The sequence below is a fragment of the Enhydra lutris genome, unplaced genomic scaffold (genome assembly GCF_002288905.1).
Source record: "Enhydra lutris kenyoni isolate GAN:26980312 unplaced genomic scaffold, ASM228890v2 scaffoldscaffold3, whole genome shotgun sequence".
NCBI classification, from domain to species: Eukaryota; Metazoa; Chordata; class Mammalia; order Carnivora; family Mustelidae; genus Enhydra; species Enhydra lutris.
The window spans coordinates 66,818,516-66,835,772 of NW_019154087.1; the positions used below are offsets into that span (position 1 = coordinate 66,818,516).

Here is a 17,257-nt window from a genome sequence, read left to right on the forward strand (position 1 = left end):
CCTTCAATTCTGCCACTTCCCTTAAGTTATCACTTCTATCCTCACCTACGCACACTTTAAACTAACAGCAAATGCAGTCACTTGTAATGTTTGATTGTGATTTCTGTCTCTTACGGGATAGACAAACCAACTTCCATACAGAAGTCTGGAGGCAAAACAACCAGCGGGAAGAATTTGAAAGAGAAACCAGGCATGGTGGATTAAAAGATAGCAGTGAGCACTTTCACACTTCTTCCGCTGAGTCTTTCAGTTGGGCTGGCCAGTGACTGCTTGGACTGGCTGAGTGGAGCTGGAAGGATGTTTTGTGGGTTTCAGGCCTGGTCTCTGAGCAGAGCCACAGCTCCACCCTCGTGCCTGTCTCACAGAACGTGTTGAGAGGTGCTAGACTGCAGGAGAGGGGGTGAGGCTCCACTGAGCTCAGACTTCCAGCTCTTCTTGCCAATGGGCTAGTCATTTGTCTTGGACTCAAGAGAAAGGCTTAGCCATCAGCTGAAATCCACCAAAATACCCAGGCGAAGTGACAAGTTGCAGAGGAATTGCCCAAATTCCTACCCCACCATATGGTAAGATAATAATAAAATGGTGGTTGTCTGAAGCTGCTAAGTTTTGGGGTAGACTGTTAGCAAAGAAAAATAAGATAGCAAAATTAACCAGTCGCTTGATCTTGTCAATAGAATTAAGATAAAAGAATACATAACTGTGTGCCATGGGCACAGACCTCAAAATGAGATCCCAGGTTGCCCTACAGTCAGCGTTGGCTTTGTCTCTGTCCCGGCCCTGGGTTGTCTCTTCTGGCTCTGACTCTCCTTTCATGTCTCCCCTATTTTCATGCAGCAAAAGGACATCATACCACTGGGAGAATAAGGAGAAACCAAGTCTGACTCTAAATAAAAATGAAGCTTTCCAGAAAACCACTTTCATGTTTCTTGACTTAGGACAAACCTTTGAGAACATCATAGAGACCACTGAGCAATTACGTGAAATGCTGGGATGAAGAAGTGACATTGGCTTTTGAATTTGAGGCTTATCAAACAAAACTGCTTTATTAATCATCTCTGCAACTTTTCCAGGTATCTAATTATACGTCATTCCTGGAGCATTTGTCAAGAGAGTTTTATCTTTTCATAGCCTCCTTCCCCAGGCAATTTTTAACTAAAAGTTAGATTTGTACCCAGACCTTTTTACTGGTCTGACCCCGTCATCTTCCACTTTAAACATGACAGTTAACTTTACAAAGAACAGCATTGAATTCCCCTTCCATTTTGCTCCGTCCTTTTTACCCCCAAACAAACTCTATGTAACATCTGAAATATGTCATTTATGGCATGCAAAAATACCCATTTTAATTGTTGGTAATGGCTGGTTAGTCCTATTTTGCTGGGAAAAATTCATTCATGTTAGAAGTATATTACTGTAGTGTTAAAAACAATTTTCACTGATAAAGCTGAGGAGAGGTCAAAATTATCTCTAAATTTCCTCAGTCTTTTCTGAAATTCCTGTTTATTTTCTTAAGTGACTAAGGATGCAAAGTAAAAGTCGATGAAAGTTAGATTTGAGGAGGAACTAGTGAAAATGTAGAGGAGGCAGTCCATAGTCGATATTTACAATGAAAGCTCATCTTTTCTGGGGCAGGTCATGGTTTCCTCTTACTCTCTTATTTACCTCATTTAGATTAAAAGCTGATCGTGAAACAGCTAGATTTTCTTCTTTCAACCTTCTGTATTCCATATTCATTGAATAATCAGTAAGGTAATAAAGAAATTGTATAGAACTTGGATACATAGTTCCTCTTATTATTTTCTCTCAAAATAACAACTCTGAAATGAGAGGTAATTACACTGAAAATATATTTAAAAAATCATGGGAACTCTTCCTGAACTGTAGTTTGATTCACTCAGCTCACAAGAGGAAGGCAGGGATTCCTAAACTGCAAATTGTTTTGTAATAGGTTGCAATTTCCTTCTTTTTATTTCTTGTTTTAGTTTTATTATTTTACAGAAGGATTTTCTAAAAAAAAAAAAAAAGAAAGGAAAAGAAAAAGGGATTTTCTTATTTTTAGTAGAATATAATGCAACCAAATCAAGACCCAAAGCAAATCGTATCTTTTGGAATTAAGTGTGAATGATTCATTCTCTAGGGTGAAAGTTTTTGAACTGGAAATGTCAAAATAGATTCCCTACACTCAGGTCCCAAAGCTTAGAGTCAGTACCAAATGAAATGTAAAATAATAAAGAAAGGACCCAGGGAACAAAGAATGTTGAGTTTATTACCACGGAAAACCCGAATTAAGGCAGATTTTTGTGGGAATGGAATTTTAAAATGATTTATTGTCTTGATCTAACACTGAGCCCGCGTCTTAATGAAATAGACTTTTGATGCCATTTTTTCTTTCCTCCTTTTAACCAAGAACATGTCATTGGTTACACAGCTGGTAATTTGTGATGGGACATTTAGTTCATTTTTCTCCGTGCATGAGATGGGAGTGGGGAAGATGTGGTAAGATGAGGTGAGCCTACACATGACATGGGAACCTATGACTGATTCCCTCCATCCACTCCATGCCCCAACCCACCTCAACCCCTGACAGGTAGAGTTTCTAGTGGGGAGAATGAAACTGTGCAAAATGGTTGCTTGAGATTTCCCCAAGGAAGAAAGAGAGGGAAGAGCAATGCGGGGTTTTGATGGTTTAGGGGATTTAGGCATTCTGTAGCCTAAATACCTTCATGCATTTCCTTTTCTCCCTTGTCCTCAGGTTGCCATCTTCACAAGCGGGAAGACTTCTAACAGGCAGCAGCTGGGCCTTATTCTTCACATCTGTGCACCATCCCCTTCCTGCCTGAACCCCTGTGCAACTAAATTATGAATTATGCTTCTCAATCTAGGGATAATTTATTATATAGTATGTCACTAAGGAATAAGTACCTTAAAATATTTTTTCAACAAAAAATTGACTACGTGGACTTATATAAAATATAAAATGAACACTATAACTATGCCACATAACATGACGTACAAAATATACTCTAAATTTTCTCACAAGAAAATATATCTCAAGGGTGACAATTTGCCTACATTGCTTACTAAAGCAAGCAAATTCTATCTTCTCTCTTTTAAAACATGTATGTATGTATGAATTTATTTGTATTGAGGTATAATTGACATAAAACATTCCATTAGTTCCAGGTGTATAACATAATGATTCAGTATCTGTATACATTGTGAAATGAGCATGACAATAAGTCTAATGAACATCCCTCACCACAGTTACAGAATTTTGTGTGTGTGTGATGAGGACTTTGGAGATTTAGTCCCTTAGAAACTTTGAAATATGTAGTACAGTGTTAACTACAGTCTCCATGCTGTACATTACATGCCATGGCTTATTTATTTTATAACTGGAAATTTGTACATTTTGACCCCCTGCAGCCATGTCACCCCCACCACCCTGCCCTTTGGCAGCCACCAATCTGTGCTATCTATGAGCTTGTTTTTGATTTGTTTTGCTCATTTTGTTTTTTAGATTTTCTATATAAATGAGATCATAAGTATTTGTCTTTCTCTGTCTCACTCATTTCACTTAACGTAATGTCTTCAAAGACCATCCATGTTGTCACAGATGGCAAGATCCATTATTTTTTACCGCGGAATAATGTTCCATGGTTTATACGTGCCACATCTTCTTTATCCATTCGTCCATGGGTAGACACGAGTTGTTTCCACATCTTGGCTATCATGAGTAATGTGGCAATAAAGATAAGGCTGCTCATATCTTTTCAAATTAGTGTTTCCATTTTCTTTGGATAAATACCCAGAACTGGAATTGCTAGGTCATATGGTAGTTCTATTTTTAATTTTTTGAGGAACTTCCATACTGTTTTCCACAGTAGCCACACCAATTTACATTCCCACCAATAGTGCACAGGGTTCGTTTTTTCTCTGCATCCTCGCCAATACCTGTTGTCTCTTGTCTTTTTGATACTAGCTATTCTGACAGGCGTGAGATGATATTACACCGTGGTTTTGATTTGCATTTCCCTGATGATGAGATCTTCCTCTCTTTTGGCTTCTCTTTTTATCCATGCTCCTTAGGAGATTATACTTACATGTCTTAAAAAAGATGTTATTATTTATAGGGAACAAGAATCGTCCTTGTCTTCATTCTGTTTCTCATTCTTTTTTGTCATATGCTGATCTTGTCCAACTTTGGCTTTTGGTTGGATGTTTCCTCAGAGGTGCAGTTACTCATTATTGTCCTGGTTCTTTTTTTTTTTTTAAAGATTTTATTTATTTATTTATTTGTCAGAGAGAGAGAGAGAGAGAGAGAGAGAGAGAGATCACAAGCAGGCAGAGTGGCAGGCAGAGGCAGAGAGAGAAGCAGGCTCCCTGCTGAGCAAGGAGCCTGATGAGGGACTTGATCCCAGGACCCTGGGATCATGACCTGAGCTGAAGGCAGTGGCTTACCTGACTGAGCCACCCAGGTGTAACCTATTGTCCTGGTTTTTAAAGCCTTTGGGACAAAGTTTAGTTTTTTAATAAAATGATATTTTCTAAAATATGATGGTTTTTGTAAAGGCACTAATAGGGATAGAGGCAGCTCTGGGCTGTGTACCTGCATGTGTTTCTCCACATACAGAAGCTTCCATGGTCATATCTATGTGTCTGTATTGCTTACGCTTTAGAGCTGCCTGCCCATAGAAAATTAACCTTGATATAGAACACAGGTCACAGGAATGAGCTGCATAACTGAGATAAATAAAATGTATAAAATAACATAAGGGTAAATAAGGAAAATGGGTAACAGGCAATAAAAGTAAATATACTTTCAGAATTTTTTTTCTACTCCTAGAACAACATTGCAAACACCCATCATCCTATCCTGAGATATAACTACTGCTAATATTTGTCATGTTGTCTTCAAGGAATTTTATATTCATATACCTACACATGTCAGTTACATTTAGCCTCCTTCTCCATCGGCCTAACATGGGGTAATAAGATTGATATATTTCCTGTAAATAATTTTATAAAGCACATTTTTGTGCATGAATTCTCTGTTCAAGTTTTTTAGATTGTTTTCTTAGAATCAATCCTTAAAATTGTAATTACTGGGTCACAAGACAAAAGCATTTGTAGGATTTTACCTTCCTGAAGGGCTGTTTAAATCTCTACTTCACCAGATACTGAGAAACGTGTTTTCTTAGCTGAAATCTCTTTGATTACATGAACATTATTCATATGTTAATTAATCATTTAAGTTTCTTCTTTGGTATTTTTATAGTCATGCTCTTTTTATATGGAGGTCTTATGATTTTAATTACTATCTGTGTGGCCTCCTTGATTACCAAGAATATTAGCATGTTGTAGCTTTTTTAACAGGCATTTGCTGCAAATATTTCCCCCAGCTTCTTGCTTTATTTGTTTTTTAAATTTATGAATGCTTGATCTTCATGCTTTAAAGTTTTATGTCCTGAAATCCTTTTATAATTATATTCAGCATTTCTACAACCTTTTTAAGTTCAAAAAGTCTGCCTTTACTAATGATCAAAAAGATATTAGTCTATTTTCTTCTATATGGCATAAGTTTTTACAGGCTGGAGCGTAGTGGTTAACAAGGTGGACGACTTATAGTTGATTACTGCCTTGGTCACCAAATGGCCTTGGTTAATCTCTTCCGACCTCAGCTCCCTCATCTGTAAAGTAAGGGTGATTACAGGACCATCACAAGCTGGTGTCATAAGGACTAAGGACAAGAGCTGCTGTAAAGTATTTTTAACATGGCTTAGCACGTACTTATACTCAGTAAGTGGTAATTATTATAAATATTATTATTGACATATAGTAAAAGATAAGACTTTAACGTGCTTTTCTCCCCAAATGGCTAAATAGCACTATTTTTCCTTTCCCCATTATACTCAAAGTGATTTCAGTCTATATTACACTCTAATACACTGTAACACCTGTTTCCGGCTTTCCCATTTATTTCTCAGTATATTCCTATGTAGGTGCCACACTGTCTTTTTGTTTGCTTGTTTGTTTTTAGATTGGGGAGGAGGGAACAGAGGGAAAGGGAGAGAGAGAATCCTACGCAGGCTCCACACCCAGCATGGAGCCCAATGCAGGCTCGATCCCAAGACCCTAAGATCATGACCTGAGCCAAAATCAAGAATCAGATGCTTAACTGAGTGAGCCACACAGGTACCCCTGTGCCATACTCTTTTCAATACTGTAGCTTTATAACATTTAGCACTATCATATGGGAAGAGTATATATGTAGGAAACATAATTCTTTTTTAAACTATAATGATTATTTTCTCTTTCTTTTCCCCACAGGGATTCTAGAGTTATATTGTAGTTAAAAATTTAATTGGATTTTGTAATAAGCATACACAGCCACATCTCTAAATATACAACTTGATAAATGCAGGAAACATTTTACACTTATTAGTAATGTCACAGATATAAATTTAAGTGCTTTAATTTTTAGATACTACACCACTTCAGATACAAGATGAAATAGTGCTACTGGATGCTAGGAATAGGAACAGCAGAGTGAGAACTCATTAGTGAATAAAATCCAGATTACAAATGCTTACTCAGTTTCTTAGGACATGGCCACAGGTAACACAGTCAATTATTTCGTCCAGTGGAAGTGACACAGTGGCCACCTACACGCCATAAATGTGTTAATACAGTGGCCCTTAATGCCTGCTATGATGCAGAAGAGAAGCACACAGAGCTCAGGTTTTCCTGGGAACAACTGAGAATGTGACTAGGAAAGGAGAAATGCTCTCTGATCTCGTGTTTACTACTGCATAAGCAGTAGCATCATGACATTTTAAACTACTATAGGAATTTTTGTGTGCTGTAATTTCAGCAATACATTTTTTTGCAAACATTTATTTTTAAGAACACTGCTAAACTTTTTGCTTTGTGTTTCACAGGTATTACAGGCATACGTGGCATAATTTATAAGAAGGATGCCATGATAATTTTCATCTACTAAGAGAATGAGTATTTTTATGTTTTAATAATAATGATTTGGTCCCCCAAAGTGATTGCAGGTGATAGATAACAGAATGTCTATAAAGGCTTAAATGTTCTTTAAGAAAAGGAGTCTTTTATTTCTATGATGGTAGGACTCAGGTGCTCTGACAGAGTGATTGACAGAGTGTGAGAGAGCAAAAGTGGAAACCTCTTCTAAACTGTGGTAGATCAATTAAGTGGGACATTAAAGAGCATTTGCATAGGATAATATTCAGTATAAAGGGATGCCATAGAATGTGTTATATGGTTCCTAACTTCATTCTTTATAGTTACTGCTATGAAAGTTAGGAGGTGCTGAAAATATCGTCTAGAAGGACTCCTTTAGAGAAGTCTTGGCATCCCTGTTTGAGGAGAATTCCAGAAAGACTTAGAGAAACTTGATGAGTTTTTCAAAATCTGATCAAGGAGTGCTTCTGTTGTTGCCCTCTTTTTAAAGACTGTGAAACATCTCAGGCATTCAGAGATGCTTTGAGAAGAATATAACAATATTATGTATTCACCACTCAGCTCAAGTAATCAAGTATTAAACGTATAACTGAATGATATATTTTTTTCTAATGAGAAATGTACCATGGAAAATATAGCATTTGCATGTCCTAAAGTGTCCTTTTCCAAGGTTCTTTCCATCCGATATGTTCATTTCTCCTTTGCTGCATAGGGTGCCAAACGGCTATAACTGGCAAATGCTCTAGATACACATTGCTGAGCGAAAGATGGCTAATGATCAGCCAATGTGTAAAGTGATTCTAAACAGTAGGGCTAGACTGTTGATATTTTAATTCACTTGAAACTAATTAACAACTGTCCTGTGCACCAACTCTCAAGGCTCCTTGACTTCTCTTCTTTTTGAGAAAAATGCTTTTCGAAACCCAACAGGAGTGGAGGGAGAGAACCCCATTACCTGTCAACACTGAGAGCACAGAGATTGAGGACGGTGATCCCCACCGAGGACTTCTGCAAAAAGGGGAACAGCTTGCAAAGAAACACGCCGAAGTCATTGTGATCGAAAGGCCAGCGGCCCGCCAGCAGCTGAAAGGAGAAGCCAGGGTCAGAAACAACAGAGGTGGCACGGAAAACGTGGACACTTACATTCATCAGTTGTGTGTAACACCCAGTGCTCATCACAACATGTGCCCTACTCAATACCCATCACCCAGCGACCTCATCCCTTCACCCTTTCCCCTCTGAAACCCTCAGTTTGTTTGTTTCCTCCATCAGGGTCCATGGTCTCATATAGTTCATCTCCCCCTCTGATTTCTCTCCCTTCATTTTTCTCTTTCTTCTCCTAATGTCCTCCATGCTATTCCTTATGTTCCATACATGAGTGAAACCATATGATAGTTGTTTTCTCTGCTTGACTTATTTTACTTAGCATAATCCCCTCCAGTTCCATCCATGTCGATGGAAATGACCACCTACTTTTCAAAGAGCAACAAAAGGTTAGGGTTTGGGTGACAGCTTGACTGAGAAGGGAGGCGGTTATCTCTTATCTATTTTTACTAACCTATAAGTAAAGTTAGTTTTCAAGTAGCGGTATCGGAGGATTATATTATCTCTTGACAAGCAGCATGGGCTCTGAATGCGAGGTGATGGAGAATCCTGGAAAAAGGAAGTAGTTTAGGATGTGCTGACTTGTCAGAAGCTTAACACCTTGGAGTCATTCTGAACTTAACTTTTGATCTGTGCCGATGGGGCTGACCTGCTTCACCAGGTGTATCCTAAGTGGCTTTTCTTTATTTAGGCTTAAACCTCCCTTTATCCTACGGACAAATGTGGTTACTGTGATCTGTTTGTAGCATTTGCCCGAAAGTCTTTCTTAAATGTTGACAATTTAAAACCTCTGTTGGAAGGAAAAATGGATACCCTCTAGTGGCCATGGCAAGTAGCAAGATCATAAAACCCCCTGTGAGTTGCTAGTATTTATCTAATTAGGTATTATTATACCAGGAGCATGGGCTTAAACACTAGCTCAGCTACTTAAAAGGGGAGACCCTGCTGAACACATGATGCCTTTTAAGAGTAAATATGGTATTGATTTAATTTCTAATTTTTGCTTAGTGACTCAGAATTGAAACGGATTCCACTCAATAAGAAAAACCGTCCTACTAACTTGACACACCTTTTTTCTTTTTTTGCAATGTACCTATTGCCTTAGTAGCTCTGAGGAGAGCTTTGAATTTCTCTTCTGACATACCTAAAAGATTATGTGAGGTTTAATCTCATGGTCAATGTGGTCATTAACATAATCCTCATTTTGAGAATTTAGTAATGGAGGGCTCTCTAAAATTCTATTTTTATGGCTAAGACCTTGTATGACTTACTCAGAAATCCTCTCTTTTTAGTCTTCAAACATACTTCCCTTTCATTTTTAAAAGTTTTTAAATTTAAATTCAATTTAATTAACTTACACTGTTATTATTTTCAGGGGTAGAATTTAGTGATTCATCAGCTGCTGACAACACCCAGTGCTCGTTCCATCAAGTGCCATCTTTCTTTTCAAAGATTTTATTTATTTATTTATTTATTTATTTATTTGAGCAAGACAGATAGTGCTAGAGATAGCGAGAGAGAGCAGAAGCAGGGAGGAGAGGGAGAATCAGGCTTCTGTGGAGCAGGGAACCCGATGCTGGGCTTGATCCCAGGACCCTGGGATCATGACCCTAATGGAAGGCTGAGTGGAAGGAAGCCGCTTAACAGACTGAGCCCCGCAGGCGCCCCATCAAGTGCCATCTTTAATGCCCATCAGGCAATTACCGGCCTACCTCCCCTTCAGCAACTTTCAGTTTGTTGCCTGTATATTTCCCTTTCTTTTGAATACTTTTCTGAAAGTATTTTGAATTGAGGAATCCAATTCTGCCTCTCATCTCTTTCTTTTTCCCCTGCACTCTGATGAGTCTTTGTTACTATCTTCTCAGAATTTTTGCATAAACTTTTGTCCAAGGACAATTGGTGGGCTTTTCACAGGAACACTGCCCTGAACTCTTGATGGTTTTCCTGAAACTAACAAATAATTATACCATTGCTGATTGCTGGTTGTTAATGCTTGATGCAAGTAAAGATATAAAACACTATTTCTGAGATGAATTTCCCCCCATAAGGAGAGAAAAACCTGAAAACGACTTTTTATAGAATGAGAGTTTAATATTTTGTCATGCAAGTGCAATTCTCCCCTGAAGACTACAGAGATGTAATTAAAATGTGTAGGAATTGTTACAGGGTATGCTTTACAGTGACTGAGTTGTTATGGTTGGTTCATTTCAGAAACAGAGGATCCTGATATCCATGTGGATGGATTTCCCAATTCACAGATCCAATAATGAGAGAATGGATGTTTCTTGCTTTAGCAAGGGGGACTTCGAAGAAGTCCTCTGAGGTTCTAAATGACAAGTGGTAAGAAAAATGATCCAGAGAAAAACATAACTGAGCATGAACTCTTTCAGGCCCTTCCAATCTTAATTGACTTTTTTCCTTTTTCATGCTTGGCAAAGCTTTCAACTAGGGTTATATGTAGAAGAAGGACTGAAGGGAAAGATATCACAGAATTGGTGGACACCTTAAAAAGATCATAGAATTGTCTTTCTTTGAAATAGAGTTTTGTTATTTTTGCTGTTATTTTTCCTTTCCCCAGGAGTGAGCATCGATTCTTCTTGGAAATTAAAGACAAAGGGAAATGAAATAAATCACTGGATGGGATGCTTGGGTTACTCAGTTGGTTAAGCGTCCAACTCTTGGTTTTGACTCAGGTCATGATCTCAGGGTCATGGGATGGAGCTCCAAGTTAGACTCCATGCTCAGCGGGCAGTCTGCTCAGGATTCTCTCTCTCTCTATTCCCTCCCCCCTCCACAGCTCTCTCTAAGTAAATAAATCTTAAAAAAACAAAAAAATCATTGGAGGACATTTCCAAACAATCACAGTGCAGCCTTCTCTAACCTATATCCACTTCATTCTGAAAGGATGTATGGATAGTAATTGTCCTAATGCAACCGGGGGAAATGAGGGCACTGCAGGAGTAACTTCTTCCTTTTCTGTTTAAAGGTGGCTTCCTCAAAGAGGCCCCATTATCAGGTAGATTCTGCTTGTTAATCTTTCCTCATGGAACCAGTGTGGAAGTAATTTTACATTCCAAGTCTCAGTTCACTCTGTTTTAGCAATAAAGGAATCAAAGAGGCATAGAGTGTAGCTCACCTATGTTTCTCTTCCTTAGAAGAGATATTTTAGAACTTCTGAAAGACTACTTGCTGGGAATGCATCCTTGCTCTTATTTATTAGCATTCAAAATTGAAAACAATATTTAAAATGACAAAAATTAAGCTGTACAAAAACATAAAATGAAAAGCAAATCTCCCTTGTGATCAAGACCCCTAAACTCTCTGCCCAAGGGCAACCACTGTTAATTGTTAAATGTTCTCTTCCAGAAAAGTTCCTTTGTACATAAAAGCAAATGCCCTTAAAAAAGAGTAGGAACATATGGAAATAATATGTTTTAACAGTTTCTTATGATCTTTTTTGCCTAGTGTACTTTCCTGGTAAGCAGTCCTATTGCCTAATTAAAAGGTTTTGATTTTGAAAAGCACATCAATGAGAGAATTCAGACTAAGATAGGAAAAAATAAGTAACTATATAGGATAAATCTAGACCACAGCAAAGGAACTAGTTGATTTCGTTAATGTTAATAAGCCACTATCAATTCAATGAAAGAAAAACCAAACCACTGTGACAAACTGACAAGTTGGATTGGTTCAAAGGGTTAATCAGGCACCAGGTAGTCATAGCTTATTTTTGTCATACAAGGGCTTACGCTATTATGAACCCTCATATTTATAACTTCCAAGGACATCACATAGTCCCTAGTACATAGTAGGTGTTGAATGAATTAACAATCCTCAATCATTAATTCAGGAAAACATTTTCATATTTTGAAATTAGTCAGTACCAATTTTGCCTTGAAAACAAATTCATCTTGTAATTTACTTTTTATTTAGAAGTTGTTTATCTGTATCCCAGAGTAATATTTCCATATTTTACATTGAAAGAAACCATGCACCTGTCAGTGAGTCTTTTGAGGAAGTGGGAGAACACTGTTCTAGTTAAGACTTCAGGTTAAAGAGGAACTGCCACAAATTTTGGAGACCTCGCAGTCTGGGCTGTGATGAGACTGTCCAGCCTGATAAGAACCACAGAGCAGACACTGGAACATGAAGCACATCTAACTGCATTCTCAAGTGGATACAGAGGACACCACAGACCAATCACTGAGACAGGAGAGGGCAACCTGCTGAGTATGGATGCTAGTGAAGGATACTTTCCTTGGTTCTAGCCTACGGGATTTTTTCTACAGTTGAAATATAAAGTTCCCGATCATCACCTGAAAACTAAAGTACCTCTGAATGGCAGAAATTAATGTAGAAATTATGTATGTGTGTGGCTGATTTGGATTCTGTCCAAACCAATACAAAATTGACAGGCTGCATTTTTTAACCTGTCAGAACAGATTTACCGAAGGACTTCTACCACGTGGTACACCCATAAACGACCTGTTTTTAGAATGACTAGATCCAAAAGCAGGATCTCTGTCCACCACTATGTTTAATACAAAGCAATGTCTACGTGGCAGGAACCTTTCAGAAATGTGCATTGTACCCGTTGATGTCAGTTTTCTGGAACACAACAAGCAGAAAGTGAGCAAAAATGTAATGAGCCAATTGGCTGATGTGAAATTTATGCCCTCAAGCTCACGCACTTTCCTTATAGGCAAACTGCCCGAATCTTCACCACAGAATGACTTACTCTTACTTTACACCCTTACTTACTTTACACCTTTACACTCTTACTTTACAAGTTTCCAGGGGATACTGATAGTGCTGGCCCATCAACCATACTCAGAGAACCACTGCTCTAGAAGCACTTTGAGCACAAAAAATGATAGCTGACCGCACAGTAGTGCAGGAGGAGCAGAAATAGAATAGGACATAGACATATGAAATCAAAACTCATACGAGTTTAGGGCCTGCATTCCACTACTCCCTCCCCCAAGTAGTCCCTGAAGGCATCAGTACATAAAGGTACAGTTCAATATTGGGTGACTTCACAGAATGTCATAGCCTGATGTTTCAGGACTCACCAGCTTGGCACTGTAGAATATGGCTGTTTTTCCCCCTCAATTCAACTTAGGTTGTGAACGCATAAGACTTGGATTCAAGTCCAAGATCTACCTGTTACACACAACTAATGAATCAGTGAACACTGCATCAAAAAGGAATGATGTACTATATGGTGGCTAACGGAACATAGTAATAATTAAAAAAAAAAAAAACCCAAATCAAGATCTACCTGACGGGTAAACTCATGTAAGTTTCATTTCTGTATTTGTTAAGTGGGGTGATTCTCATGCCTCCAACAACGGTATGATGACCATCTGGGGGCTCAATCAGAACAATGCATATGAAAGAATTCTCCAAACTGAACCTGTGCCACACAAACATTAGTTATTTTGATTGCTATAATTTGTAATCATAAATGGAAATGTACCATTTATGCACAACTTAATGAAAATAAGGATAATAGAAATGAATTTACCCCTCTTTATCTATTCCAGATGTCATCTCTTGCCATTTAATGCTATTGCTTGAGCATTACTTTTGTTATTGTCATGGCATCTTAATAATGGGATAAATAAAACCAGTGGCACATTTTTTTGTGTGCTAATTTTCCTTCCAGCCCATCCGGTGCGGCTGAGGGATTCTCTTCCTCCCTTCGTGTCACTCCACCCATCCTAGACAGGAACAAGGGATTTATGAGCACAGTCGATAGTAGCTGAAAATCTCAAATTAATTGTTCTCTTCTCCTCAACATGAATTCTGGTAGTGTCACTTGGACTTGAAGATGATGGACCAGGTACGCGTTTCAAAAAGTGGGATCCTTAGGTTTTCTTCCTTGCTGGGGGAGAGGCAGAGAGAATGGCAGAGAGAACAGGATGTAGAACTTGAGTAGTCAAATCAGTAGTAAACAAGAACGTCTTCCAATAGCACAGACTGAGTTAATTATAATGCCTGTGATGCCCAGGACAAGCCTTTAACGTGAACATGTTCTCTGGCTGTTGCAAATCTCAAATTGGATACAATAAAATAAATCACTGTGGGGGACTGAGAATGGATTTTGCTTTTCCTTTATGTTTTAATTGTTTCAGGATTGAGGCGGAGATTTTTTTTAAAGATTTTATTCATTTATTTGAGAGAGAAAGAGAGAAAAAAGCATGAGTGGGGGAGTGGTGGAGGGAGAAGCAGGCGGAGAACCTAATGTGGGGCTCGATCTCAGGACGCTGGGATCATGACCTGAGCTGAGGGCCTACACTAAACTGACAGAGCCACTCGGGTGCCCCACACGGAGTTTTCATAGAAATAAATGAAGTAAAAACCGTGGCTTGTACTTATCCACACAGGTTTTCCTTCAACAGGCCCCTTTTGCCTCCTGATCAGCCCCAAATTTGGAGCGTATGATGAATGCAGAGCAGAGCAGCAACTCCATAAAGGTTCGTAATTCTGGGGCCGGGGGCCCTCAGTGACCTAGGGGGACCCAGAAGCACTTCTTTTTCCATTAAAGCAAGTGGCTTTGCACAGCAGTTAAGAGCGAGCCCTGAAGCTCTCCTAGGACTTAAGGCTCTGCTATGTTCCTGCGTGACCCCGGCTTGCTGATTAACCTCACTGCTTTTCAGTTCCCTCCTCTAGAAAATGAAGACCGGGTGACAGCTACCTCAGAGGATTCCTGTAGACAGCAGGTGAGACAATCCAAACAGCGGGATTAGCAGAACTAAGCCTCTGGAGAAGTGAGCTGTTTGTTATCAGTCCCTGCTGTTCGTCCCGTTTTTCCATGAAAACGGGAAGGAGGATCCTCCAGTCACCGCGGGCGCAGGGTGGTAGAAGACCCAAGCACAAGTGACCTCATTCTCAAGGAAATGACTAGCTGCGTGATGAACAGACCTCTAACAGTCCTTCAAAGCCGTAAGCAACATCCCGTGGCAGCTCAACAGAAATAGAAGGTGGTCTGGCACAATGGCAGAGAGAACAGGATCTGGAATCTGCGATGGCCCCTGGCATCACTTGGACAAGTGAACTGTGCCTCAGAGAAGACAAGAGATAAAAAGAGAATCTATGCCCTCCGGTGGATGTGGGTATGAAATGAATTAATCCAGGCAAAGCACTCAGAAGGGCCTGGCCTAACATAGATCCTAAAGTGTTAGTTCCCCTGAGGCTCTGCTCCCACTACTCTGCTCTCCCCTGGGAAACATGGGATTGTTGCTACTCCTCACTGCCCGCCATCTTACATATTGAAATGTCAGGGTTTCCATTTTTGCTGAGGTCTTAACTTTTTAGAATTTGAAATAACATAGCTATTTAGAATGACCAAGTGGGGACATCTGGGTGGCTCAGTCGGTTAAATGGCCCTTGGGTTCAGGTCGTGATCTCAGGGTCCTGGGATGGAATCCTGCATTGGGCTCCTGGCTCAGCGGGGAGCCTGTTTCTCCCTCTGCCAGCCGCTCTTTAATAAAATCTTAAAACAAAACAAAACAAAACAAAACAAAACAAATAAAAAAAACCCTACCAAGTGGAGGAGAGGAAAGAAAAAGAGGAAAAGTAGTTTCTGAAACCAGCGTTCCAAAGCCATGAAGGTTCTTCCTTAGAAGAAAGATATGGGCTTATTATCCTCAACAGTCTCGGTTACCTGAAGGCTAGGAATGAAATGTCTCTTTCAAATAACTCTGTTTGCGTAAGGATGCCAATCTAGAAGCAGGGGACCTGAGACTTCTGCGTGCTTTGCATGCAGAAAACCAAAGGATCATTGGGTGGAGAAGAATGAAACTTCTTTAAAGCAGGAACATTAGAAGGACTCAATATCAAAATTATACAGGTCAGTATCAAAGATATGTGTCAATACTTTAGGATTTCATTCATAACCGAGAGAAGATTCATGTTGGAAAAAAATAAACCTGTTTTTTCCTGAATGGAGAAAAGCTTTTATACATGTGTCATGACTGGAGGCTTACGTTTTCTTGTAACACAGTGCGAACATAGTTAATTATAGACAATAAGTACTCTGACCTGGACGCACAGTAAGGACCAAAGCCTAATGAAAAATTTTATTGTTTCTTTTAATCAGCACTGTCTATGGTAGTACATGCTGTTATTTATTTAAAAGAAACCTGCAGGCAAAACCAAAGCAGAACAAAGCAAAACAAAACAAACTGGTAGAGATCCCCACATAAAGATCTAGGGAGTACCTACAAAAGACTTAACAAGAATTGGTGATAAGTAGGAAAAAGGGAAAAACCAATGGCATAGTTGAAGGTATGCAGCTTATTTAATGATTTAATGTACAAAATCTTAAAAACTGGAGTTCTTCATTGTAAAGTATGTCACGTGGTCACAGGAAATTAATTATGCTATGCGTAGTAAGAAACAATGACCCAACCAAGAAATGGTATGAACGTGAAGATATGGTATCGTATGTGACGTGGGGGGCGGGTGGGGAGAATACAATTGATGCTGAAGCTGACGTGTTAGAGTACCTACGTTTGAGGTGATTTTGAGTATTTAATGACAGAAAGTCAATCAACAATAAAACTTCAAGCTTTCCAATAGCTGAGACATAAAGTGAAATAGAAAAAACATACCTAAGATATCCAAATTACCAGTCATGTGATGACACTTCGCTGAAGAATGCCGTGCATTTTAACAATTCACTATTAAAGTTTTAGAAGCCTGGCTAGCTTCTGGGGGAAGTGCTATGTGTGGTATAGAGAGTATTAAAACCATAAAAGTTATATTTAATGGGAAGAGAGAAGAGTGGAACATCCTGAGGGGGAAACTGGAAATCCTGACTTCCAGCTCTAGTCCTGTCAGAAATTTTTGGGCCTTGCTTCCCTCCTCTGCCAAATAATCTAGTTCTGGCCCAACATTCCTTATCTTTAAATTCTTTGCCGGCTCATAAATTGTGTGATTCCTTTTTCACATCAGAACTCTAGTCTGTAACTGGTTTCTCTGAAACTACTATCAACTCCATTTACCCTTAATCTTACCTCAGTCTTTCCCTTGATTTTATATGATTTTTCCCCCCAATTTCTCTTTTATCTTTCCCATCTGTGACTCTTTTAGTCCTCTTTGACCTTCTTTCTGTCCAAAAGGATTAAGGAAACAGAATAGAAAACATACAAGTTTG

General features: G+C 39.0%; 1 protein-coding gene across 1 annotated transcript in view; it reads right to left on the reverse strand.

Moving 5' to 3' along the window:
• Positions 1-17,257, reverse strand: part of LOC111156746 (endothelin receptor type A) — a 63,937-nt gene that overhangs the window by 24,776 nt on the left and 21,904 nt on the right. The window contains exon 3 of the mRNA XM_022517810.1: positions 7,946-8,073. Within this exon, the coding sequence (XP_022373518.1) occupies positions 7,946-8,073 (128 nt within the window). The remainder of the gene's footprint in view (positions 1-7,945; positions 8,074-17,257) is intronic.